The sequence below is a fragment of the Choristoneura fumiferana genome, chromosome 4, assembly GCF_025370935.1.
Source record: "Choristoneura fumiferana chromosome 4, NRCan_CFum_1, whole genome shotgun sequence".
Lineage (NCBI taxonomy): Eukaryota > Metazoa > Arthropoda > Insecta > Lepidoptera > Tortricidae > Choristoneura > Choristoneura fumiferana.
This window is the reverse complement of record NC_133475.1, coordinates 1,740,218-1,766,904: the sequence shown is the minus strand read 5'-3', so window position 1 is coordinate 1,766,904 and position 26,687 is coordinate 1,740,218. Positions and strand designations below refer to the sequence as shown.

Genomic DNA, 26,687 nt, shown 5'->3' with positions numbered 1-26,687 from the left:
TCTCCTGAGGCTAAGAGATCACCACCGCCCATAAACATCTGCAACACCAGGGGTATTGCAGATGCGTTGCCAACCTAGAGGTCTATGATGGGATACCTCAAGTGCCAGTAATTTCACCGGCTGTCTTACTCTCCACGCCGAAACACAACAGTGCAAGTACTACTGCTTTACGGCAGTATATTAAAAATTGCATAGGGTTTCCGTCAGTATAAAAGTTCAATACCTCAAAAATGGCTGAACCGATTTTGATAAAACATGTCTAAGAACAATTGCCAGAAAAACTGCTTTCAAATAGAAAAAAAACCGCATTCAAATCGATCCACCCGTTTAAGAGCTTCGGTTCCACAGACAGACACACATAGCGGTCAAACTTATAATACCCCTCTTCTTGCGTCGGGGGTTAAAAATTAAAGCCCATCACAGGTCAAACTACTACGGTTTTTTGTGATGACGAATCTGGCTTGCTCTAAACATTTCTTTTGGGATTTGTTGTCAAATACAAGCATTGTTCATTAACAAAATAAACAAATAGCTAACAATGAAATGACGGTTGAATGTTTTTGACGTCTGATGAATGAATGGAACGAAGCAGTTCAATGATATCAGTCTTGCGAGAACCGTGGGCAGAGCACTGCATTTTAACTGAGTTCAAAAAGAGACGTTCTCCGTTCGTCGGCTAATTTTTTTGGAACACTGTTTAGTGAACGTGCTTGAATTTTGGCGAGTGTGTGCAAAAATTTCTTGAGTTATTCTCCATATTATCTCTCTCACAATCGTCGAAAAGGTGTGGGAAGCGACACTACATACAACTTATTTAATCTTTTATGCCATAGTATAAGTCTAACCCCCTGGTGCCCTGGTTCACTATCCATTGATTAGATTTATTTGATGGATAAGTGTGATGCCGTCTCTGCTTGTTTTGTTCGAATAGACGGAGACGGCATCACATTTATCCGTCGATTAAAACTGATGGTGAGACAGCCCCTAAGTCTCATTTAGTATGTAAAACTGTTTTTTGGTCCAAAAACACATGAAAGTTATTTTTAAAGGTTTTAGTATTATTTCTGATTTTAAATTCACTCCTAGTATCGGTCCCTAATTTATTAAATCTTGCATCATCCTCTTAAGACTTAACTGGTGGATTTATAAGGGAAACCCTTAAAAGGTTAATTCGCCTTTAAAAGAAATTGCCAATGACCGTTGCCGCTTGCCCTCTGGCCCACTATGACTGATAAATACTATCCCCAAGCGGTCCCGATAACATTATCCAGTTACATACAAATACGCGATATAGGGGTGCATCTGAAGCTGCCCGCCAGTGTGTCGCCGGCCTTACGCGACAGTGTGTCGCCCGCCTTACCCGGTACCTTGCATTGTCGCTACTTCGCGCGCTTTCTGCTGCCCTGGTACTTTGGACCGCGTGTGTGTCATGTGTGTGATAGTGTGAAGTAGTAGGGTGAACTGGGGGAGCGAAGGAGCGGGAGTTAAGTATGTCTTTGGATGCGTTGCCACGCAGTTAGTTAATGGTATATTGCATTGCTTTAGTAAACTTTTAGATAGGGCTCGCGCACGAAGGGTTCCGTACCATTATCTATACAACATTAGACATTAGCAAAAAAATGGCAAAAAATCAAGTTTTTTTGTATGGGAGCCCCCCATATATATTAATTTTATTTTAATTTCATTATTTATTTTTATAGTGATTATCCAACTAATTATTCTAGGAATATTACAAGCGTCTACCGGTTTCCGTTATTAATATGTAGCAAATAACGGCAAAAAAACACGTTTGTTGTATTTAAATTTATTTGTTGTTAAAGCGGCCACAGTTATACATAATTTGTGAAAATTTCAAGTGTCTAACTATTACGGCTCAAGAGATAGAGCCCTATGTGCCAGACGGACGGACAGACAGACAGACAGCGAAGTTTCAGTAATAGGGTTCCGTTGGCACCCTTTGGGTACGGAACCCTAAAAACACCCCGTAAAGACCTATCCAACAACACCCCACACCGTATGGTTAGGAGAAAAAAAAATCGTCCCCCATTTTACGCCTATGAGAGGTTACCATTAAGAAATATCTAAAAAGCTTTCTAGCACTAATAGTCTCTAAGCTTAGCCACGGACGGACGGACAGACACACAGACAGATGGACGGATATCGTAAAACTAAAAGTTCTTTTTTTGCCATTTTGACTGCGGATCGCAATGCCCAATAGAAATTTCATTTTCGTAATTATTTATTTATTATACATAATTGGCGCTATTTTTTTCATATTTGGACACCATTAATTATCTGTTGTTATTTAAGCAATATCAGCTAAATTTTAGTTACAATATAAGTATGTGTTATAACACTTTTCACTACAATAAACGTCAAGGCAACCCTCCTTCATAGAGTCATAACATAACTTAACGATAATAATGTAATACACAAACTTATTCCTGCCACTGATCATGTCGCCACTATCCAACACTACATACAATTTTGTATGTAGTTGCGTTAGTTAGTAGATGGACGGATATCGTAAAACTAAAAGTTCTTTTTTTGCCATTTTGACTGCGGATCGCAATGCCCAATAGAAATTTCATTTTCGTAATTATTTATTTATTATACATAATTGGCGCTATTTTTTTCATATTTGGACACCATTAATTATCTGTTGTTATTTAAGCAATATCAGCTAAATTTTAGTTACAATATAAGTATGTGTTATAACACTTTTCACTACAATAAACGTCAAGGCAACCCTCCTTCATAGAGTCATAACATAACATAACAATAATAATGTAATACACAAACTTATTCCTGCCACTGATCATGTCGCCACTATCCAACACTACATACAATTTTGTATGTAGTTGCGTTAGTTCCAATTTCGACCACCGTATCAACTAACTTTGTATCACACATCAACGCATTGAATGCCAGAAATTAGAAAGACTTAAGTTTAAAATGTGGTTCGTTAATTTAAACTTAATCGCAATGTACTTAAGATTTAAATTAGATTGCGTTTACATCCTGATTTATAGCTTCAAGAGTGGCATGGTTGCAAGGCACCCCCAGCGACAACATGTCGCCACCTATATAGAATGGGGTTTGTTTATCTCCTTGGTATTCCTGCGAGCCTGGTACACGCGTGTGATGAAAACTATCCCGAACGCAGTTACTAGTCCAGAAAACTATTTATATTGTACTAGCGCCCCGCCCCGGCACCGCTCGGGTACAATTTTCAAAATAACCCTCCTTTGGGTAGTCGGGTAAAAAAGTCTCAGAGCACTTCGCATTTTTCAGCTTCATTTACCAAAAACTATACCCCGATTCTACTAGTACTTATTCTGTGCCCGAGCGAAGCCGGGCGTAGTTCGGATCCCTAATTATTTCTAGTAATAAATATAGCCTAAACATGTTTTAGGGATAACGTAGCATTTTAATGGTGAAAGATTTTTTGAAATCGGTCCAGTCTGTAGTTTTAGAGTTTTATTCGTTGCAAACATACAAAAATACAAATATTTCCTCTTTATAATATTATTAGTTAGTTAGTTAGTGTAGAGTATGAGTTTTTTCTAACTTCCTATGCAAAATTACACTTTAAATTTACCACCAGCTTTACGGTGAAGGAAAACATCGCGAGGAGACCTGCACAAACCTGCGAAGCAATTCAATGGTGAGTGTGAAGTTCCCAATCAGCACTGGGCCCGCGTGGGAACTATGGCCCAAGCCCTCCAGTACCCTAGGAACTGTTTTGGATCCCTCTTCACTGCAAATTGCAATCTGTCTTCGCTTGGGCATTAAAATCTGTGAAACACACCTTTGTTGCCACTGCGGTCAGATAGTGGACACTTTGGGTCGGCATGGCCTTTTTTGTCAACAGGGTGTGGGTCGCTTTTTTAGGCACGCCACTCTTAACGATATCATTCGCCGGGCTCTCACGCCCACGACATTGGAACCTTCGGGTCTCTCTGCCACCGACGGAAAGAGGCCCGATGGTTGTACTTTAGTGCCTTGGTGTCTGGGCCGCCCCTTAGCGTGGGACGTCACCTGTGTAGACACATTAGTGCCGTCCCACGTTAACGGTTCTGCACGGAAGCCTGGGTCCGCCGCAGAGCAGGCCCAAACTATTAAGTGTCGCAAAAATGCATTTCTTTCGAACAACTACATATTTGCGGCACTTGCTAGAAACTTTGGGCCCATGGTCGTCCGACACAAAAACGTTTGTAAAAGAAGTGTCGGACAAGCTCTTCGGCGTCTCAGGCGACCATAGGGCTGGTACATTCTTTGCCCAGCGCCTAAGTTTGCCGGTGCAGTGGGGCAATGCGGCCTCCGTCCTGGGGACGATGCCCCAAGTGGGCGATCTCCAGGGTATTTTTTGTAATTTTAATTTTTGTAAAATTTTGGTTAGTTATTTTGATTTGTTATAAAAATAAATCCTTTACCTAATTAGTACAAATATCAATACAATCAAGCTCATTTAAACATTACGAACTTTGTCAACTACTCCAATAGTAATAAAACTAATCTCACCATTGTCACAGCCAGAACCTTTTCACATTAACCGCAGTAACAACTTCTTCGGGAGACACCGGGATTTTATAACGGCGTTGCTTAGAAAAGGTTTCAACCCTGGTATGAACCTAATTGGCCGGGAGTTTCTCTCCCAGTTCGCTCCCAGCCGTTGCCGGGACGAGTGTTACGCGATCGCTTTGTCGTTATAGTCCCCTGGTACTTTTGGTTGCGGTGTGTGCGTGTTTTTAGTGATTTGACAAGTGTTTTTTTTTCTGGATTTGTAGGTCAAAGGACACTCACTGATTTTGATACTTTATTTTACAAATTGAATTGCTATATTTTAATTGTAAAAAAGGTCAAGTGCGAGTTGGCCAACGCGTTTCTTATGGGACGAAACCCCATTTATTTATAACTTTTTTTTAATTTACCATATTAATTCTAGAACATATATATAATAATAATACCATACCATATAAAGCTGTAAAATTTCTAGGATACTTAATTATGTAACCTCCACCCTGATATCGTTTTTATAAAATTCTACTCATACTTTTTTTGTGTTCTTCTAGGGTACGATTCAAAGTGTAAAAATAAAAAACGTTAACTTATCTTTAGCGAAATTAAACCTTATGTTCCTCGGTCAAGCTATAACTTAGCGACTTTACAGATTTCATCCACCTTTTTGTATTTTTTCTCGTATAATTATGGTAGACAGGAAAAACAAGAAAGTTGCACCCTAAAGCCCCTAAAGTTGCTACCCTTTTTTGGTATCCTGCCGTGTCACCAAGTAACATAGTTTTAGTGCTAGTTCTAGTCCTAGTTTTAGGTGGTACTTTTGGAGCCAAAATAAACTTTTCTTTCTTTCTTTTCTTTCTTTCTTTTCTTTCTTTCTTTCTAAAGCTTTAAAGTACAACTAGGATTACGAGTAGAGACATTAAATTCGGCGCGGGTTTTTGAGTACGCAACTGTAATGAAATTTTTCGGAATTCCCACGGGAGTTTTTGGACATCCGGAATTTCGGAAGAAAGATAATGTAGATAAGTGGAAATCTAGAATAACACATAGGCTACCTATATCTTTATCCCAAAATTCCTATTGGATCGGGATAAAACGCCAGTTTTTTTTTATTTTATATATCCGTTAAAAAACAAAATGGTCTTGACAATTTTTGTAAAAATCATATTTTTGTCTTGCAATTGTATAATTTTAGTTACATTTAATTTTGAAACAAAATCTGCAATTTTAAATTACTTACAATCTTTATAATAACTTAAAATAAAATCTTTAAATAAAAAATACTATGTCCTTCCACGGAACCAAACTATCTGTTGTCCGAATTTCATCTAAATCGAGTTCAACGGTTCAGACGTGATGTGGTCACAGACAAACAGGCTTACAAACTTTGCATTCATAATATCAGTGTAACAAATAAAACAGTGTCACAAATGTGATGAGACGGCAATAGATCCTCAACTTGTTATTTACTGCCCTTAAGACACAATGCTACTATAAAATACTACACTATAATACTATACTATTATAAAATACAACGTAAATATAAGAGTGACAACTATTTGTCATTATCACGAAAAACAAATAAAATTATCATTAAGGATAGGCCAGTATTTTATTTACGAAAATAATTCTCATAACTGATAATGTTAGTAAATATTACAAACTCGCAATGCTTATTTTTTCGGCTCAGATCTCAAGAATCGAATGAGTTTCTTGACGGGCGATATATTATCGCTAGATGGCGTTAGTGTAGTGAGGACAATTTGACTACAGTCTTGCTGCGATTGGCTCATTTAGTTACTTTACCAATCACAAATGTGACAAAAATCTCAAAGTTGCCAAACGAACCACACTATAGCAGCGCCACCTAGGCTATCTCTTTCTGTCAAAAGAACATTGTTATTCTCCAAGATAAGCAGGATTTTTTTAAAAGCTATTGAACAATATATTAAAAAGTATATTGAAGTATTAAATAATGAAGTTATATAACCTAACTAACACAAAGTTGGCAAATCCCCGACTTTGTCACTTTAACTGAACCGGTTTTGATGAAACATGTCTAAGAATCATCGCTAGAAAACCTGATTTCAAATAAAAAAAAACGCATTCAAATCGGTCCACCTGTTTAAGAGCTACGGTGCCACAGACATACACACACACGGACAGACACACATAGCGGTCAAACTTATAACACCCCTCCTTTTGCGTCGGGGGTTAAAACGGAAAACAATCAAATCCCAGTAGACTTTACAAGTTTATCGTAGAAACTGGAGATATTAAAAATACGACCAATCTACATTATTAAATTAAAAATATAGCCCTTTACCCCTCATAATGCGTCAATGTGGCATTCCACTACCTAATATCCATCCATCCCAGCCTATATACGTCCCACTGCTGGGCAGAGGCCTCCTCTCAGAACAAGACCTAATATTACCTAATATTGTAACTACAAAAGTTCATAAGTTTGTTTATTTGTTTGTTACCTCTCACGTATAAACCGCAGAAGCGATTTAGATGAAATTCGGTAGACAGATAGTTTGAGTCCCGGGGAAGGACATAGAATAGTTTTTATCCCGGAAAATTGCACAGTTCCCGCGGGATAGCGATAAACGAATTCCACGCGGACGAAGCGGGCAACAGCTAGTTTCAACTAATATTTAGGTACGATTCGTCGATTCTGCATGTCTGCAATCTGCTTCAACGGAAACGTACCCTTACGGATACTTTTTAATCAGGTCACTTGTTTCTAAAGTCCTTTCAAGTAGATACACTTCCATCCAACCATGCTTATCTTGTTTATATATATACGTATTAAGGTTTTCAGGGTAGAAGAATATTTTAACCCGTATATAATATTTAGCTATTAATAGGTATAACAGAAACAGTAAGAGTTCAGTAGTTAGAACGCGACAGTGGAACAAACAAATAAACTCACGATAAGGATTTTTCTTAACTAGGTATTTTTATTAAAATTTTATTAAAAACATGAATATAGCCTTTTTATTTAATATATCCTACGATATTATAAACAGTTTGCATTTTTAATTTTTATTTTCCAGATTCCCCCCAAAAGTGGCCCGCCTGCTTATTTTTTTTTCTACAATTTGACAATTAAACGTATACTTGTAATTGTGGGTTATACTTTATTGCCTAATTGTAAGAAAATATAACAATTAAATTATATCTATTTACATGAAACTATCCCAAACTTTATCGTGGTCATTAACGTTGCACTTTTAAGACTCTACAGCGGTTGAGGTTTCAAGATTTCAACTCGAACCTGTGAGGAATATCAAAATAAAAATTAGCCTTTGTGTTATTCCCATTTGCTTATCAAATCTCATTAAAATCTATCCAGTAGTTTGTGCGTAAAGTAACAAGCATCCATCCATCCTCATAGTGTCGTTTATAATATTACTTAGTAGGAATTAGTATAACAAATATCAACATGAGAGGAGCCGGTCCGTATGCAACACTAATTAAGGCTATTAGTGGTCGTTGTCCACAAGTGGGCAAAAGGACAGATGTTTGTGTGTTAAACGAATTAACTTTGGGACAGTCGGCGGCAGAATGTACAGTTGGTTTTTCCATCAAAATAATGCCAAGTTGCGTAGCTAAAGAAGTGTACCTGCATCCACAATAGAACTTGTGATTTGAGGAGAAAAGGTGTAGTAGGTACATAATGTACAGTATTATTGTGCTGAGTTGGTCTATGAAAATCATTATTTCTGGCCTGTGTTCCACTAACGGACCTAGAGTGATGACCTATGGCTCTGAGACGTGGTCCTTGATTGTTAGCCTTGGAGAAGCTCAGAGTCACGAAACGAGGTATGGAGACAGCTATGCTCGGAGTTTCTTTGCACTATTGAATCTGTAATACAGAAATTCGCCGAACAACTAAAGTCATCGACATAGCTCGAAGAACAAGCAAGTAGAAGTGGCGATGGGCGGGCCACATCGCTCGATGAACAGAAACCGATGGCGGAGAAGAGAAGAGTCCCCATGTGGCGACCACGAATCGAATTGGAAGATGAGGCGCTGACAGCTGTCCTGCCTTTAAGGGCTAGCTGGTGTAGAACACCCTCCAGCTAGGTGATGATCTGCAAAAAGCTGCTGGTAAAAGTCGGATGTATCAAGCCGAGAGCAAAACACGATACCACTCATTAGGAGAGGCCTATATTCAGCAGTGGACTACTATAAAACCTGATTAAGATGATGATTTATATCTACTATCGGTCTGTCTTATAAATTATTGTCAACCTTTGTAGTGACACAATCTTAATTATTTTATTGTTATCAATAACAGCAATGAATTGTTTCAAAATAACGAGCTAATTTAATATCTAAGTAGATCACATCCTTTGCTAGCTACGCAATCAACGCAAGCGTATGAAATACTACGTAGTACAATATTGTTTACAAGTGATTTATCATCATCATCATCAGCCGGAAGACGTCCAAGAACAAATAGGCCCCTTAGAACGCCATAATAAGATCGGTTATTTCAATAGCTTCATCGTTAGCGTGATAGCATGACGATATAGTCCTGAACTCTTAAGCTGGAAGTCTTGAGTTTAATCTAGTCAAAAAAAATCATAGTCTTAGTGGCAAATAGACGGTATTTTTTTACCCAAGACACTTTCTTAATTTTCTCTTTCTTCCATTTTCTCTAGTTTATTCGTATTCGTCTGTTGCTTCAATCGTCTCTTGCTTAATTCCATTTAAATAGGCTGGATATGATAGTTCCCGCCAATTGCATGTGACAGACGGAAATACTGTTTGGACCCCTCCATTACTGAGTTATTGTAACTGCTCTCTGACAAAACATACGGACCTTTATAGTTGTAGGGATTGATTGATTGTGTGGGTACGAAGGACATCTACGAAATATTGCCGTAGATACTCTAGTCGTAACATTTTTTTTAAATACCTTCTATAAATATTCTACTAAGTATAAAGACTAAAATTAGTCATGGCAAATTTTGGTATGGGATTATTTTGAAACTCTGAGAGAAATTATGACATATCATCCCGAAAAAAAATCTAGTTCTTGCAAATGAATGATGAACGAATTCTTCGCTGGTGAAAAGCAACGGCATAGTGTATATTTTCGAGAGACGACTGCCAAGTGAAATAGAATCACCGACGGCAGTAGCAAAGTTCCTATTGTAAAGAGTGGAGAAGCACAATCACAGACATAGTTTGATCACTGGGGGAACAGGGGGAAATGCCTACTTAGTCTTGTGCTAGGTACTATTTTTATATACATTGCTGTATGATGCTAAGCGTCAGCGGCAATGACCAATGACCGTTGTCCGTAAGATGTAAGATGTCTCGTCGATCAATTCTGCAAGTTCAGGGTTAACCAGAGAAGTAACAAGCTAAATAAAAGTGTCATGTTTAATTCTTCTTTCCAGAATTAACATCGCCAATTTTCCGCCTCTCCTGGTATTAATGTGCACACAATTTTTTTAATTTATTCCTTATGAATATGAATTATGTAAACAGGTATCATATCAGATCAGTAGTTTTTGACAAAATCATGTATTTACTTACATATAGAAAATACTGTTTCTTAAAAAAAAACCTAGCAACAAAACTATGGCTGTACAACTGTCAACCCTCAGCGAACAGCTTTCGTCGATTTAGAAAGAGGTCAACGCCTCGACTGATAGCGTCAATCGGCGCATCCTGCGCGGGAGCATGCGAAACGGGGGGCACGCACACATACGCAGTAGTAGTTCGGCATTTCGTCCTATTCGGCATTTTGTTATACGCTCACTAGCCTTTACCAGGGGATTCACTCGTATTGTCATTAATTCTGGCATTCAAATTGAAATTTGGAGATTTTGAGACTATATTCTTACCTAAAACAAATTGTCAGCCCGGATTGATGGACGACCTAACAATAACTAAATAGATGGTAAATTTAAACTATTATAAGCTACGGAGAGAGCTATGCTCAAAGTTTCATTGCGCGACAGAATCCAGAATACGGAAATTCACTTAAGAACTAAAGTCATCTATATAGCTCGAAGAATATGCAAGTTGAACTGGCAATGGACAGCCCACATCACTCAAAGAATAGGTAAACGTTGGAGGAGAAACGTCCTCAAGTGGCGACCACGAACCGGAAGACGAGGCATTAGCAGGCCTGCACTAGGTGGACTAACATCGTGAGAGTTACGGACAACCACCACCAAGTGGTGACTTCTCGTTCAATACAGCGTTCTAAGGGAGAGGCCTTTGCTCCACAATGGACGTCTTCCGTCTGACGATGATGACGAAATTATATGGAACCATGAATTATCAGGTTATGCGTTTTGTCTTACGTCCCGAGCCGACAAATACGCGGTCGTACATTGACCGCACATGGTTACTACATTAATGTGATTACAAACAGGACTAATTAATAAATCTACCACCGGTTCGGAAAAACCTCTATTGAGAAGAATCCGGCAAGAAACTCAACGAGATATATTTTTACCCCGATACCCTTTATTTACCTTTTCAATAAACTGACCCTGAGTTTATGATTCTGAGCTGTAAAAACTGGGTCTCCAGATGTATTGTGCCAATTTTTCTTCATAATTTTCGTAACAAAACGGACACATCCATACAATATTTTGGGGACGCATCTGGAGACCCTGTTCTTCCAGCTCAGAATCATGAACGGAGACTACCTCCCAAATTTTGTTGAAATCGAAGAAATAAATTCAAGGTGCAACGGTAGATAGTAATGCCCAAATGCGAACTTGTTCGACAAAATACGATTGAAAAATATTATCCACTAGCACCACAATACACATTATATTATGCTATCTCTGTGTCTGTTACAGAAACCATCATTGTTAATAAAGATGGATACCATACAAATGTAGGGGCCAGGTCAAGTGACAGCCTACGAAGGGTGACTTAATTGTCCAAAGCAGTGAGAAACTGATGATTTTTTATTAGGGACTCTTTAATTGAATACTACATCTTTAAATCTATCTACATGTTCAAGTATAACAGGTTATTCACGGTTATTTTAGTTAAATATATTTTGTTACGGGATGTAAACTGGATGATGTGCTAAGTTTAGTATTACTATTTTGTTATTTTTAACTCTCGCCAACTGTCACAGCTTTACTAATATTTCTATGATTCATGGGGATTTTAATGTTAAGTTTAAATTCTTTTTTTTTTCAGTTAGCAAAATGTTGGGTTCGTCTTGCTCAGAATCATTAACACTTGATTTGGATGAATAAAAAATGTCCTAATTGTTTTGTCACGTTTTTATCCAAAAATTTCGTACCTACTTATTGGTCATCAAAAATTGGACACGTAAAAATTGAATAGAAAATTGGAGACATATTATTTCTTTGTTAAAAATTAATAGTACCCCTGTTGTGCTGAGTAAAAAAAACAGAATTACTTTATTCTGAAAAATAAGTTTTTGGTAAAAATTTCATTTTTAATACAAGCTTTTTTGCCGACTGTACTTTTTGTTGCATTGCCACCCAAACTACATTTGCATACCAAATTTCAAGTTGATGCCATGAACCGTTGAAGAGTTCCGTCCTGCGGAGACGATCCTGGCCGGACTACCAGGACGTGACTACCAGATTATTGTATTGTCACGCAATTTACATAAGTGTACTAAATTTCAAGTCAATCCAACTACCTACTCGAAGTTGGTCGAATTTAACTTGCAAGATTCGATTACATGACAGACAGACGAGACAAGTGAAAATAAATAAAAGCTTGTAAAAAAGGAACGGATACACTTAAAATGAATTACACAGATATATTTAAAAGTAACATTGCGTTAATTTCTAAAGCTCTATCATTGCACAACAGAACAGTAGATACTTAAAAGGAAGTGTCCTCAATTAACAATTAAAACTGCTGGCGGCTCCAGTCTGTTCTGTTAAATCTATAGTTTAGCATACCATGCATCATTAAGCTCTGTTTTATTACGGTTGTTTTGTTTTTATACTACCAGCGCTTTCGGAAAGACCATCATTGCCAAGAAAGAATAAAATCGCTCGTTTTATGCTCTTGTTGTACAATTTACTATTTTCAAAACAAAATACAGGGGTTAATTACAACAACACAAATAAAGTCTGAAAAGCATAATGGAATGCATAACGCCATTGCATAGGTATAGGTGGTAATAATTTTCGGTGGAGCTTTTTGACCATGCGATCTAAAGATCGGTTTAGGTTTGCTTTGAAATTGACATACTTGTCCTTACTTAAAACTAGTCAAAAGTCAAAGTCAAAATATCTTTATTCAATTTAGGCTATAACAAGCACTTATGAATGTCAAAAAAAATCTACCACTGGTTCGGAAAAACCTCTGTTGAGAAGAATACGGCAAGAAACTCAACGAGGTATATTTTTTAAAACAGAATACGATATTATTAAATGATATGTATACATCACAAGTATTTAACACAACTTTATTTTTAACATAGTAGGTTCGCTATTTGAAGTGATCGCTAATGCGAATCGGAATTATTTCCAAATATCCCTGTCCATGATATAATCATTAACTTTATAATACGCCTTGGATATTAATGTCTTCTTGACAATAGATCTGAATTTTGTATCTGTTTCATTTATAATATTTTTTGGAATTTTATTATAAAGACATGCAACTTCCCAGAAACTACTTTTTGGTTTTAGCCAGTCTGTAAGATGGAACTTTAAGCTTCCCTGTGTTTCTAGTAGCCTTTGGCTTATCGACGTTAGTGGGAAAATCACATAATATGTTCTTTCTTACATACATGATTATTTCAAAAACATAAATTATAGTATTTTTACATAGCTCTTAACTAAACAATGTTAACGGAAGTAATGATCATGACCAATTGAACATGGAAGACACAATGTAAATAGACAATGGCTTAGTAGCAGTGGACAGTATGTCAGTGAAAAGTGCAAGGACTATAAAGACTGGAAAATGGTGCATTATAGTTATCCTAATGGTGACGGCGATGGAGGTGGCCGGGTTGAACGGAGACCACGTGTGCATGGTACAACAGAAGTAAGTAATAATATAGGAGGGCTATTTGACTCTGTATTGGAACTCCTCGTAACCAATTTAATAAAGTAGTTACCTATAGAATTTAGCCAGAAGATACGGGTTCGAATCCCGTCCATCGCATCCACTTTTTCATTTTTATTAAATTTAATTGAGCAAAACTAGCTAATAAAAACAAATGAATTAGTGTTCTTTTGTTCTTATTTTTTTTTCACCGTGTGGGAAGTAGTTAAGCAATACTCCAAGCTAATTGAAAAGAAAAATGTGAATGAATGACGTAACGATGATTAACGTCTTGTATATGTTCACAACCGTCTAGCCGTTTAGGCTATAGAGAGGATCAAAAAAACAGACATACAATTGCTCGAAAAACATAACCCTCTCGAGTAATCGGGTAAAACATTATGTCAACCCTGAAAATCAGGTTAATATTTAATTAACCGCAAAATTTGTTTTATTGTGAATATTTCGAATCAACTTTAAAAAATTAGCTGAAGCACTAATTAGCACAACATATATTATACAGTCATTGCTTTCAGAAGTTTGATTTATTTCAAATTGTTTGCTACGATCCGTGATTATCAACAATGAACTCTCGATATTTCATGATCAAGAACAGTCTAAGTCTATACCCTCCTGAGTCCTGTCATTTTTTTAACAAACTTAGTGCTTAAGACCTAGACGTGGTAATTCTTAGAATTCTTTATTCAATTTGTACTTTATTAAGTACATTCGGCCGTTATTCTTAGTGTTAATTGGTTCTTTATAAAGTACGCGAGGACTCAGGAGGATACATCTTACAGCTAGTTTATGAAAAAGAGCGATGATCTTCGCAGGTTAGCTGGCAAGAACTAGATGAGACTGGCCGAGGATCGTGCTCAGTGGCGTGCAACTGGAGAGGCCTATGTCCAGCAGTGGACTAAGTTAGGCTGGTGATCATGATGATGATTATGAAAAAAGTGTCTGAACTGTTCTATTAACAGTGTACAATGAGTTCTTTCTCCGTTACAGGTACAATATAACCAAGCGCGTAAAGTACCGCGCACCGATGTCAGTCCGCACTTACGAATGGTGCTTCGCGATGCCCCCGCGCTGCTCCAAGTGGAACACTGAGATGCGGGACCTAACCAGACTTGAGGTGACCATTATTATCTTTAGTAACTTCATCATCATCAGAATGAGCAAGGGTATCATTATTTTTAGTAACTTTACTATGGTCGTCGATGGCAGCTAGATACCGAACGAACAGAGCCTGTGTACTCTGCCCGCACAGACACAGGACAGCTGCATCGCATGTTTCGGGGAAGTTTTAGGTATCTGGCCTCGAAGTGTTGGAATAACATCCCTCCTCCTATTCGAGGAGTTCGTTCAAGGCAGATGTTTAAGCAAAGGTTTAAAACATATTTATTGGATTGCCAGAAGCTTCAGGTCAATTATTAGTACCCGCAATCGTCGGTTCTGTTTGACAACCAGGCTGCGAAAATCTTTGTTTTTGCTTGTATTAAGTACCTATATTCAAAGAATATCTGATATGTTTGTTATTTGAACCTTAAATTATATATTATAGTAACTTAGAGTAAAAATTGTATGTGACTGAGTGCGTCAACTCCTACTGGTTCCGGCAGAATATCAGCGCTGTGACAGCAATGTCACAGCACATGCTGAGTCGGCGCCTTTTCGCGGTTGTGCCGTGACAACTTAATTTACAGTGTGTATGACAAGATCGTGACCGGTATAATTTTTATTTTTTAAATGGCACGCATTAAAAAAATGTACTGGCTGAATAGCATGGTCATTAACGTACAATGCTCTGTAAAAAATAAAATAAAAAACTTGTCAGTTTCCCGCCCAAAAACACATTTTCCAAAATGAGTGCCACGTATGCTACACGGTACGAAGCAGTGTTCCTCTGTTTACATCCGAAAGGACCCAAAATGTCTCGCGATCGGGCCGCTTAGTACATGAATAAGTCGAAGGCGTTTGTGAACAAGTGGGTGAAAAGATACTCGGAAACAAAAAACGTCGACGACTTACCAGAACGCGAGAAAACAAAATCAACCTCTTCTGCAGAGAATAAGCGGATTTTACAAATATTTATGAAAAATCCACTTTTATCTTTGCGTTTCGGGCAAGAAAAGTTAAAGAAATATGGTTTATCTGTATCTATAGATACAATACGAAGACGTTTGATGGAAAATGGATTCAAATTTCGAAGTACTATGAAGAAACCGCTCCTTACTGAAAACACACGGGAAAGAGACTGTCATGGGCGAGTGAAAATAATATTTTCAGATGAAGCTTCATTTTGGGCAGCTAATTACTCAACTAGGGCTTGGTCTACGGCTGATAACAGATTGCTCGTGCGGACCGTCAAGCACCCAGTAAAGGTGCATGTTTGGGGATGCTTCTCAAAACAGGGTTTTGGCCTTTTGCACTTGTTCACTGGTTCACTGGATGCCCTAAAAATGACGAAAATTTATGAAAAGGCAAGTTAACAACCTTCCACTAAAAAGATGTTCTCAAGGCATAATGCTTCATGGATCCTGCAAGAAGATAATGACCCTAAACACCGAAGTCGGGTTTGTACTGCGTGGAAGGCCGAAAATGGCATCGATGTTTTGGATTGGCCCTCACAATCACCCAATGCCAATCCAATAGAAAATGTATGGGCGTGGATGAAGCTGAAATTACGAGGAAAAAAATACTGTTAGCGTTGCTGATCTATCTCGAGAACTGAAGTCCATATGGAGGTCTTTACCTCGCAGTTACGCTTAAAATTTAGTTGAAAGTATGCCTCAAAGATGCCAAGCGATTATAGACAATTCGGGAGACTGGACACCTTATTAAAAATAAAGCATGAAAGTGTAATTCATTAACTATATAATTATAGAATTTCGCATCATAATTCTTTTCCTGTTTCGAAGTTTTACCGATCACGTTCTTATCATACATAGCGTAAATATGTAACAAATTGAATCGTTTGTTTATGTAGAATTGTCATGGCATGTTTGTAAATAAAGTTTTTTATCTATCTACTATGTTCATCACTGAAATTGGGATGAATTTCATTATTTTAAGTACATTACTTAAATATCATGTTACCCTATCATTATCTTAAGTAAGTTTACCATCGTCATCACCGGGATTAGGAATAGAGACGACTGACGTTAGTATTAGTAAATTTGTCACACTTAATAATTATTATTTAAACTTTTTCGTACTGTAAAGAATTACATCGACGCTAAATTGAATTATTAATATGTTCTTGCAACAATACTAACTGTAAGCTCAAAAGCTAAATTACCTATTTCATAAAATATAGGGAAAAGCCGTGACAACCAAGTAGTTTGACATACGGCCTCTCAAGCAGTGGGTCGAAGTTTGAGCCCGGCCTCGCACCACTGAGTTTTTCGGAATTTATATGCGAAATTGTAATATTACCATTTAGAAATTAAACTTGATCTTCATCGTGACGAAAAACATTGTGAGGAAACCTGTGCAGGTGCACCAGCAATGAAGTTCAGTAGTGTGTGCGAAGTATCCAATCCGCACGGGGCCCCCGTGGTAACTAATATGGCTCAAGCCCTCTCATTTCGTGAAGAGGTCTTTGTGCCGTGCAGTGGGGTGTAAATAGGCCGAGATGATAAGTTGGGAAAAATTGCGTTTGTTGTTTTTGGACCAATTAAATCATCAAATTGACATATTATATCGCAAGCAAAAATCTATCATTGCCACTGACTTGACCATCAAATTAAGTAACTACATAACTTGAGGCAACTCTATCATTTTCTTCTTAAAGGTTCACTTCATAAGTGACAATCATCATTACTTCAACTAAGGCCAAATCGCCATCCTTGACTAACTAGATCAACGGCAAGTGACTGTCAAGTCATAATCACGACGCTGTGTTTTGTTTTTCAATTGAATTTAAATTTATTATGGGATCACGTTTAACCTTGGTTTAGTTTAATTCCTGGTAATTTGTTTCTCACTTTACATGCTCAAAAAGGCTGTTTTTCTCCTTCGTCTGCATGAAAACGCGTTTTCGCTTGCGTGTTTTTTTTTAAATTCGAACGTTATAATATGAACTACTGTAACGGTAGGTACCTACATCTGTTTTTTTATTAGAAAAAACATACAATGCGTTCAGAAACACATTACTTTGCTAGTGTATACGTACATGTTTCCTCACAATTCACAATATTTATCATCATCATCATCATCATCTCAGTAGTAGGATCATTGCAGGTGGTAGGACCTTGTGCAAGGTCCGCCCGGATTGCTACCACCATCTTGCTCGCTAATCCTGCCGTGAAGCAGCAGTGCTTGCACTGTTGTGTTTCGGCGTGGAGATTAAGACAGCCGGTGAAATTACTGGCACTTGAGCATCTTATCTTATCTTATCTTGGCATCTTAGGCCTCTAGGTTGGCAACGCATCTGCAATCCCCCTGGTGTTGCAGGTGTCTATGGGCGGTGGTGATCTCTTACCATCAGGAGACCCACTTGCTCGTTTGACATCCAGTCGAATAAAAAAAAGAAGAACGTCCACTGTTGGACATAGGTCTCCCCCATAGACCTCCAGCTGCTTCAGTTGAAAGCGACCTGCATCCAACGTGAACCCGCGGCTTTAACCAGGTCATCCGTCCATCTCGTGGTGGGCGTCCTACGCTGCGACGTGCTACGTTGTCCTCACAATATTACTTCCACCGAAAAGCTCGACGGTCGTGGTAAATTTCAAATTAAACCCTGGCCCGAAACCACAATCTTTTGCTTGAGAGGCATTAGGAGAGGCTTGGAGGTCATTAGTATTACTAGGCTATTGTGGCTTTTTGGGATTATAGGTGAAAAAAAAGAGAAGGATTTTCTCCAAATAAATATAAAACTTTATTATAGACGTAAACCCAGAAGCACAAGCTAAAGCTTCATAAGATAAAGAAATTTCCAACCTATATTGTATTCCGATTCAATTTATGAAAAGTGTAAACAAAGACGACATTACCATAGGCAATAGTGATGTGAAAACCTAGAACCTATTGGAAACGAATTAATCTGTTCTGTAAATCGATTATTTATTTATTAAATAAATCAACTTTTTTTTGTCTATTTTATTATTTACAATACTTGATTTAATTCCAAAGACTGTTTATTCAATTATAAAAGCAGTAACTACTTACCTATTTTTTAAATTTAAGGAAAGTAAATAAATATTAATCCGCGCATAAATAGATTTTTAAAATGTCAAATTTTTCACCATCTCTACGCTAGTCTATGCTACTACAGATTATACACATGTTTAAATCAAAAAATAACGTCAGATTTTGACGAAGATTTTTCAAATGAAAATAAATATTGAAATCAAGTGAATTTTCGTGAAAAAAGTGATTAGACATCTAGTTAAAAGACACGAATTATAGATAAATGAGAATTTATTGATTCGATCCAGTTGATAAGAACCACTAAGCTAGGTACCCAAGAAATAACATTAGCCAATTTTTCCATTTTCTTTTCTAGACACGATTTTACATTAGAAAACCGCGAAAGAATTCTAAAGGTTTCCTTTACAAAATCAGAGCCTTTCAACATTTTCTTTCAATTCCTCGCTTTCTCAATTTTCTGAGAGATAAACGTTTTTTTTTTCAGACTGAGGAGCGAACAGCGGAAGTGGCAGTTTGCTGTCCCGGCTATAAAATGAAGGACGTATCTTGTGTCCCTGTCTGCCCCGCTGGGAAGACTGGAAACGGATGCTCTGAGGGTGCTGATTTTACCTTGCATAACTCCTAGTCGCTTTTATTTTTTCTTAAAAATTTTCACGCTTCACTTATTGTTTAACACTAAATTTGCTTCCAAATAAGTAATAACTAAAAATTATTTAATGTATGCCTTTCAATAAAGCAATAAAACAAACCGCATGGCATCAAAATACATTTCTACTAATTCCTAAAAATTATAAACGCGAAAGTTTGTGAGTATGGATGGATGTATGGAGGATGGATGTTTGTTACTCATTCACGGTAAAACGAATTAATAGATTTTAATGATCTTTGGTATGTAGATAGCTGGACATCTAAAACAATACATAGACAACTTTTCTTACCGACATTCCGACGGGATCGGGACAAATCTCAACCGCTTGATCTAGCTAGATGAAATTTGGCACAGTTGTTTTTACTGCATCGTCAATGAAGACCACGTCTATACAGGCAATCGTGCCAGAATCGGGTTGCCACGCTGCTACACGCTTTTAATTGCCACACGTTTCAGACTGTCCGAAAAACAAATGGGGTCCGAATTGCGTCTATGAATGCAAAAGGTGTACGGAACACGGGACCTGCTCGCCGGTCACGGGCCGGTGCCTGTGCCAGGACGGATGGCAAGGTGAGAGGTGGGTCCCTATTTATATAACTTTAGATATATATTTTATAGATATCTAACCTAAAATTAAATGGTCCCTGAGGCATGGTAGGTACCGAAGACGCTGGCAGCATTTCCTCGCTGGATTGTAAGACTGAGGCGTTGAAGTTAAGCTGCCAGCTCTTCGGTCTCCTTTGGTATCTCTCAGCCTCTTTGATAAGTCTTTGTAGAGAATCAAAACGCCAGGGCCCCACGGACCAGCATTTTTTTACTAGCATAACACATTCTCAACGAAAGTTTAGTTTTAATAAGTTTTTTTTTAAACGAAATGTTCACTCTTAACCAACCTACCAGTTAACATTGATCGACGTCTGCGCAACAAAATCTAAAATTGTTCTAAGTCGCAAAGCTCATGTAGACGTGGTCGTCGGTTGAGTACCTATCAGTAATGAACCTTCATGACAACTTTCTTGGGAAAATAGTGGCGATTTCCCTTCTCCACGCTGCAGTGCTGGAGTCTGGAGTTCGTGGAGTAGTAGAAAGCGTTGCTGCTCACTCTCACATCAGATCGGTCGTTTTTTACGACACCCGTGGGAATTGGTGTTTTTAAATTCCTCATTGTCCTATTTTAATAGTATAACGATCTCGCTCACGGATTTCATAATCTCATCTTCTTTCTTACATGGTATAAAATATAGTTACTTAATCCGCCCACCACGTAACGGATTCGAATGCGGAATCAGTTACATAATTTTTCACGGAAGATATATATATGACACATACTCGTATACTAGTAATCCCTCCCAATTTTGCGCTGGTGTAATTTTGGTAAGAAGAAGCTGAAAAAATGTGAAATGCCTTCAATTAAAGACATCCCTTTGAGTACGGGGCGAATCGCCAGTCTTTTCCGATTTTTCAAATTATGTCTTACAATCTCTAATCAATCAATTTCTTAAATTTTCAGATGTGAATTGAGCACGACTACTCCGCTACCCGTGGAAGAACTAACAATTATTAAACCAGCTACTAAATCCACATCACGCACTGAAATTGAGAGCACCGTGCCTAGTCCCGCTATATTTACTACAGTTACAGCAACAACTTCAGCGACCCCTACAACAGTTTCAACTTCAACAAGTGCTGCTACAACGCCAATAAGCATTTTTTTAACAACAAGGACGGCTCCAACAACAACAACAAGGCTTATCTCCACCCCCTTAATACGCATTAACACAACATCAACTACTTCTGTGGCATCTGTGAGTACTACAAAATCGGCAACAGATATAAATATTGTACCGACTTCAACTACAGAGACTACTTCGCAAACTCCGAGAATGTCTACAGTCGGGGTTAAAGAAGTGAATCCTTTATCATTTCCAACAAAGATATTAAGCTTGAGCAATGTGACCATGACTAAGCCTTGGACTTTTTCTACATTTAAATCAATAGCTACAACACTACCGGTATCAAGCACGACTACTACTGAATTGGTTCCATTAAAAACAAAAGAAAGAGTGTTAACCACAGTTCCTACAACAGTAGATGCAGTTACGACAGATGTACCACAAACAGAATTAGTAAAGCCTGTTGAAACAACAACCACAACTTTAAAAACTCCTAAAGATAATCTTATAACTGATCCGGCATTCAAAGAGGCAACAAAGAAACCAGAAATAACAATAAAAATGTATCCTACAACAATCAAATTCAAACCAAAAGAGATATGGATAAAGCCAGCACAAAAAGGTGAATTATCAATCGAAACGAAAGTCAAACTAAACTCTGAACAACCAAAGTTAAAAAGCGCAACAAAAAAGGACATCACGACAAACACTACCCCGAGAACTATAATAGTATCTATAATACCAACCTCCATATCTTATGCGACCTTCAAAAAGATGGCTTTGACGACATCATCATACGTTTCACATAAAACCATAACTGTGAAACCATCGACGGAAGCAGTAACAAGGTCGATGTCACCATCAAATCCATCAGTTAAAAAACCATTGAGCACATCATCCACAGTGACCTTTTTTCAAAATGCAACTGTTTTAAGACCACATACACCATTCACGAATAAAACAAAAAGTTTTACTAACAGCATGAGCACGAATGCAAGTATATCGAATTCTTCTAATTTAACAACTATTTCTTCAACTAATTCAACACTGGAGTCACGGATTCACACAACACTTTCTACTAAAACGTTCATAACTTTGACATCAAAGCCAGCTACAAAAACAGCGGACAATAAGACAGAAAATAAACAATTTGTGGCAGTCAATCGAAATCATACTACTACTGAAACTATTAAAGTGACAGAATCACATAGAGTAATTGGAAAAACTAACGATACTAAAAATGTAACGACTGTTAGACCTAGTACTAATGTAACTGAAGACCCAGATGGTGAAGAGACTTTTCATATTTTGACAGAGCCGGAGCATATAACCGCTGTGATGGGTGAGAAAGGGACAGATCGGTCTTCCGTTGATTTGATATCAGTGATCAGTATAGCTGGTGGGGTTATGATGACGGTGATCACCGTGGCTGTGGTGATAGTGATGCTGGAGAGGTGCAAGAGGCCGCGGTTTGAGGACGGCAAGATGAACAATATACGGATGCAGGTGATGATTGACAATAGTGATGGACCGCCGCCGTACGTGAGAAGCATCTTTAACACTCCATTACCAGGTATAAAATAGAGAAAGTAGTAATATAATATCTAACTAGTATTAGGTATAAACGTGACAGTGTTTGATTGAAGAAGGAAGTAGGTAGTGTGTTTCATGCCAAAACGGTTGAACGGCTATGCATAGAATTTGGCATATGGGTATTTTATTTTATAACCTAGGTTAACTGTAATTCGTCCCAGAAAATTAAATAGTAAAATACAAACATATTATGCGAGTAATTACTTACTTTGAAGAGGCCACTGAAACGATAAAGAACGCTCAGAAGCGCCTAAATTAACTTGTGAGCAAATCAGCATTTCCAACTAAATTATTAATACACATAGGACTATTTTAGTTTCAATTACTAGTAATATTGACAAAATTTCAAACCTAGAGGGTGAATTTCGGCTATAATAATTAGGACTTCTTTTACACGTCAAATGCATTCTTCTTCAAAGTCAATGTCGTTTACTTCATTACCATATTAGGGGACATGCATAAAATACGTCACACCAAATTATGACAATTTTTAGCCAACCCCTCCCCCCCCTCCCCCTGACAAACGTATTGCTATGAAAATAGCATTTTTTTTATTGAATCAGGCGTTACTTTGCGGAGGTCCATATCAATGAACTAAAAGAATTTCCTTACTGAACTGGTAGCATGGTGTACGGTTGTGTCACTCTGAAGATGAGCTCTGGTTGAGTTCGAAACGCGTCAGTGTAGTGTGGTGGTGGTGATAGATGGGTTTGTGTGATTTGTGTGTGTTCTTACAGTGTGGAGGTGGAGGAACTCCATGAACACGCATATTTTGCATAAGCTTAGCTATCGTAAGGTCGCGGGTGAGCAAGGAAATTCTTTTAGTTCAGCAATTTTTTTGTTCCTGTCACAAACTGTCTGACTCAGACCCTAAATGCGTAACTTAATTTATGCATGGACTAGAGATGGAACTTTTCGACTAGGTGTAAGTAGATACCATCGCAATGAGGGCTATCGCGTATGAATTCGCCGCTAGAGGCGCTAGTTTAGCGTGAGGTCTTCGAAATGTCAAATCTCATAGTTTTTGGGTGAGCTACGCGGGTTTATTTATAATTAGAATAATTTTGTGAATATTTTGCAATATCTGAAATTAATTATGGCAAATATGCGTTCCGGGGCAATGAATGTCTGTGTTTTGAGACAGTTGTGTCTTTCGGAAACCTTTGTCCTCCCTTTTTTCCGAACAAAACGGGGACTATGGAACACTGTGGCATGCTCGATATTTTTATGGCACGGTTTTAAGGTGTATTAAATATAATTTTAATCTAAACTTTGCTTTCACGCCCGTAATAACCGACTTTGAAAGCCACACATAAAAACCTCACGCAACAGTGCGCCATCTAGTGAGACAAAAAACGATAGCCCTCATTGCAATCGCAATACGCTACTGATATTTAATTTTAGCCGAGTTACATATATATACTCGAACTTACATTATAATTAGGTAACATTAATAAACCAGAATACCATTGCATTACACAGCCAAATTACGAACAGCAGCAAGTGTCTCAACAGTCCCTGTTCGCAACTGTACATATGACGTTCTGCAAGGACACAAGCATTAGTTTTAACTATTCTAAATAAACTGTTGCTCATTAAAGTTTATGGCAAAAACAACAACTGTGAAAATAATTTTCTATCTGTTTGAAGTAGGTGCCTGCAGGCGAAATTTAGCATAATTTAACTACATTTTGTTTGTAAAGGCGAGGAAACTGAATCACGTATTGGAACCTTTTGTTAATGAATTTCGCTATGATTTCTCTTGTAAATGTGACATTAGTAGCACAAAGATTCCATCCTGATACGTGATTCAGTTTCCTTGACCGTCGTACCATCAGCCAAATATGTGGTCTACCACCCTAAAGTTAATCGTTTGCATGTCATAGAACAATAATGCCAATAGACGTGTCTGTCAACTTGAAAGTTCGACTTTAGTGACATTCATTTGATAGGAACTTGTTTAGAAAATTGATAGACAACTTATTTGGCTGATGTACATTGGAGTTGAGTCACCATTATTTTGTCTTGTGCGTGCTTCACCAAAACAGACAGCAAATAAAATTACGTCGAATAATATATTGCAATATTTCAACAAACTCAACATCGGCCCATTAGCTCAGTTGGTTAGAGCGTCGTGCTAATAACGCGAAGGTCGCGGGTTCGATCCCCTCATGGGCCACGATATCTTTTTGCGATTTTTACATTTTTTTTCTTTTTCAGAACCTCCAAATACTGAAAAATGTCATTATCAACCAATTTCTACTTTGGATCGGAACTTAAAGCAATTTATGAGGCCGGTAGTCGTTCAGACGATTTCTCCAATGATGTTAGAAAACTTCAGAGGTAATGGATCATGTGAAATATTACTTTATCTTCATCATTCTAATAAGTTCAAGATTTTTATATGACTGTATATTTTTCAGGTATTTTAGAGTGTCACTACGACCACTTGCCTCGAAGAAGTATTGAATTCCAAACATTACAACGTCGCCGCTCTATAGCGCCATCTATGGGCGGCTTTGATGAACCACGTCAACAGCGACCTGACTCTCTCGCCGAGTCAACTATAGAGGCGTTAAAATGTGAAGCAAAACTAGATGTAATAGATAACACAACATCGGAACCATTGTACGCTGAAATACCATGTTGGAGGCCGCCTTCGGAACATGCTGTCGAGATCGTCAATTTGAATGGCGAAGCAGTGACCGAGTTATGATAACTGGAGCAGTAACAAAGCAGCTAGTCTAGCAATTATCCGCTAGATGGAGTTAAAATAAATGTTGACCAAAGATTTTATTTAACAAATTAATTAGTATTTGCGTCTGTAGTGTGGTTGTTTTGTGGATTATAAATGAGTGTGCGGTTTATAGAATTTAATAATGTGTTTGTGCCAACAGTAATCAAAATAAAGATAAGATGAAAATTATTGTGTTGCGTATTCATTTTGACAACTATACCTAAATCTAGGCATGTTAAAATTTAGAATGACTGTGGAATTTAGAAAATTACCTTTGTGTTATTGGTGTCATATTGACATTCCATACATCTGCCAAAGAAATAATAGCAAAATTTGAAATGAAAAGGTCCCAACCCTGGTACTCGATTCAGTTTCCTACAAATCAAGACTGAATTGTCCATAATCAATACTAGGTACCTAATCTACCTTATTATCAATACTACAAATGCGAAAGTAGGTAACTAAGTATGTCTCTCTATCTATCTGTATGGTATGTCTATCTACCTCTTCACTTTAAATAGCTGAACCGATTTAGATAGAATTTGGTATAGAGATAGTTTGAGACCCCGAGTCCTTAAAAAACCCTCATAAGGTAATTTTTATCCTAGAAAAATATTTAGATCCCGCGGGATAGAGACAAACGAATTCTTCTTAGACGGAGTCGTGGGTAACAGCTTGAAAAACAAAACAAGGTCAATAAAGGGGCTTATCGCTGTAAAGCAATCTCTAATAACAATAATTAATCAGATACAGCCAAACTTGTACATTTATTATTTACTGTTAAACCTCATCATAAAAAAGGGCACAGTGATATTACTGATAAGTAAACTAAACACAGTGGTGACTCACTGACACAAGGCTATGAAGTACTTAGATTTTAATTAGCAAAGTCCGGAATTATCTTGGCACATAAATTAACATTCTCTTCAATTCTCATTTATCGACTTTAAGAAATATCGATATAGATATCATCATCATCATCATCATCATTCCAGCCTATATACGTCCCACTGCAGGGCAGAGGCCTCCTCTCAGAACAAGAGGGCTTGGGCCATAAGTTCCCACGCGGGCCCAGTGCGGATTGGGAACTTCACACGCACCATTGAATTGCTTCGCAGGTTTGTGCAGGTTTCCTCACGATGTTTTCCTTCACCGCAAAGCTCGTGGTAAATTTCAAATGTAATTCCGCACATGAATTTCGAAAAACTCAGAGGTGCGAGCCGGGGTTTGAACCCACGACCCTCTGCTTGAGAAGCGATAGGTCAAACCACTAGGCCACCACGGCTTTTTATACACGGATATAGATATTAAACTTCAATTTATA

At 37.7% G+C, this 26,687-nt stretch overlaps 1 protein-coding gene and 1 non-coding gene across 15 annotated transcripts; both read left to right on the top strand.

Moving 5' to 3' along the window:
* Positions 1 to 1,320: 1,320 nt before the first annotated feature.
* LOC141427262 (uncharacterized) lies at positions 1,321 to 25,552 on the top strand. Of its 14 annotated transcripts, XM_074086541.1 has the most exons (9): positions 4,662 to 4,790; positions 13,339 to 13,557; positions 14,566 to 14,692; positions 19,196 to 19,307; positions 19,817 to 19,937; positions 20,871 to 21,655; positions 22,349 to 22,606; positions 24,847 to 24,969; positions 25,050 to 25,552. In XM_074086541.1, exons 2-9 carry the CDS (start codon positions 13,436 to 13,438, stop codon positions 25,340 to 25,342), a joined length of 1,941 nt encoding a protein of 646 aa, XP_073942642.1. In that variant the 5' UTR covers positions 4,662 to 4,790; positions 13,339 to 13,435; the 3' UTR covers positions 25,343 to 25,552. The 14 variants fall into 14 exon arrangements, with proteins under 14 accessions (XP_073942634.1, XP_073942636.1, XP_073942632.1 ...); XM_074086533.1 differs by lacking the exon at positions 4,662 to 4,790 and adding an exon at positions 1,321 to 1,488 and having other exon boundaries at positions 20,871 to 22,606; XM_074086535.1 differs by lacking the exon at positions 4,662 to 4,790 and adding an exon at positions 1,321 to 1,488 and having other exon boundaries at positions 13,326 to 13,557; positions 20,871 to 22,606.
* TRNAI-AAU (transfer RNA isoleucine (anticodon AAU)) lies at positions 24,732 to 24,805 on the top strand. Its single transcript has one exon. It is a non-coding gene; the product is annotated as a tRNA-Ile (tRNA).
* Positions 25,553 to 26,687: the final 1,135 nt, after the last annotated feature.

Bases quoted from the DNA above. Each gene is read 5' to 3' on its own strand.
- LOC141427262 (XM_074086533.1), top strand. From the start codon at position 13,436: ATGTCAGTGAAAAGTGCAAGGACTATAAAGACTGGAAAATGGTGCATT. The intron at 13,558-14,565 runs GTAAGTAATAAT...TCTCCGTTACAG, and splicing joins GTGTGCATGGTACAACAGAA to GTACAATATAACCAAGCGCG. The intron at 14,693-19,195 runs GTGACCATTATT...TTTTTTTTTCAG, and splicing joins GGGACCTAACCAGACTTGAG to ACTGAGGAGCGAACAGCGGA.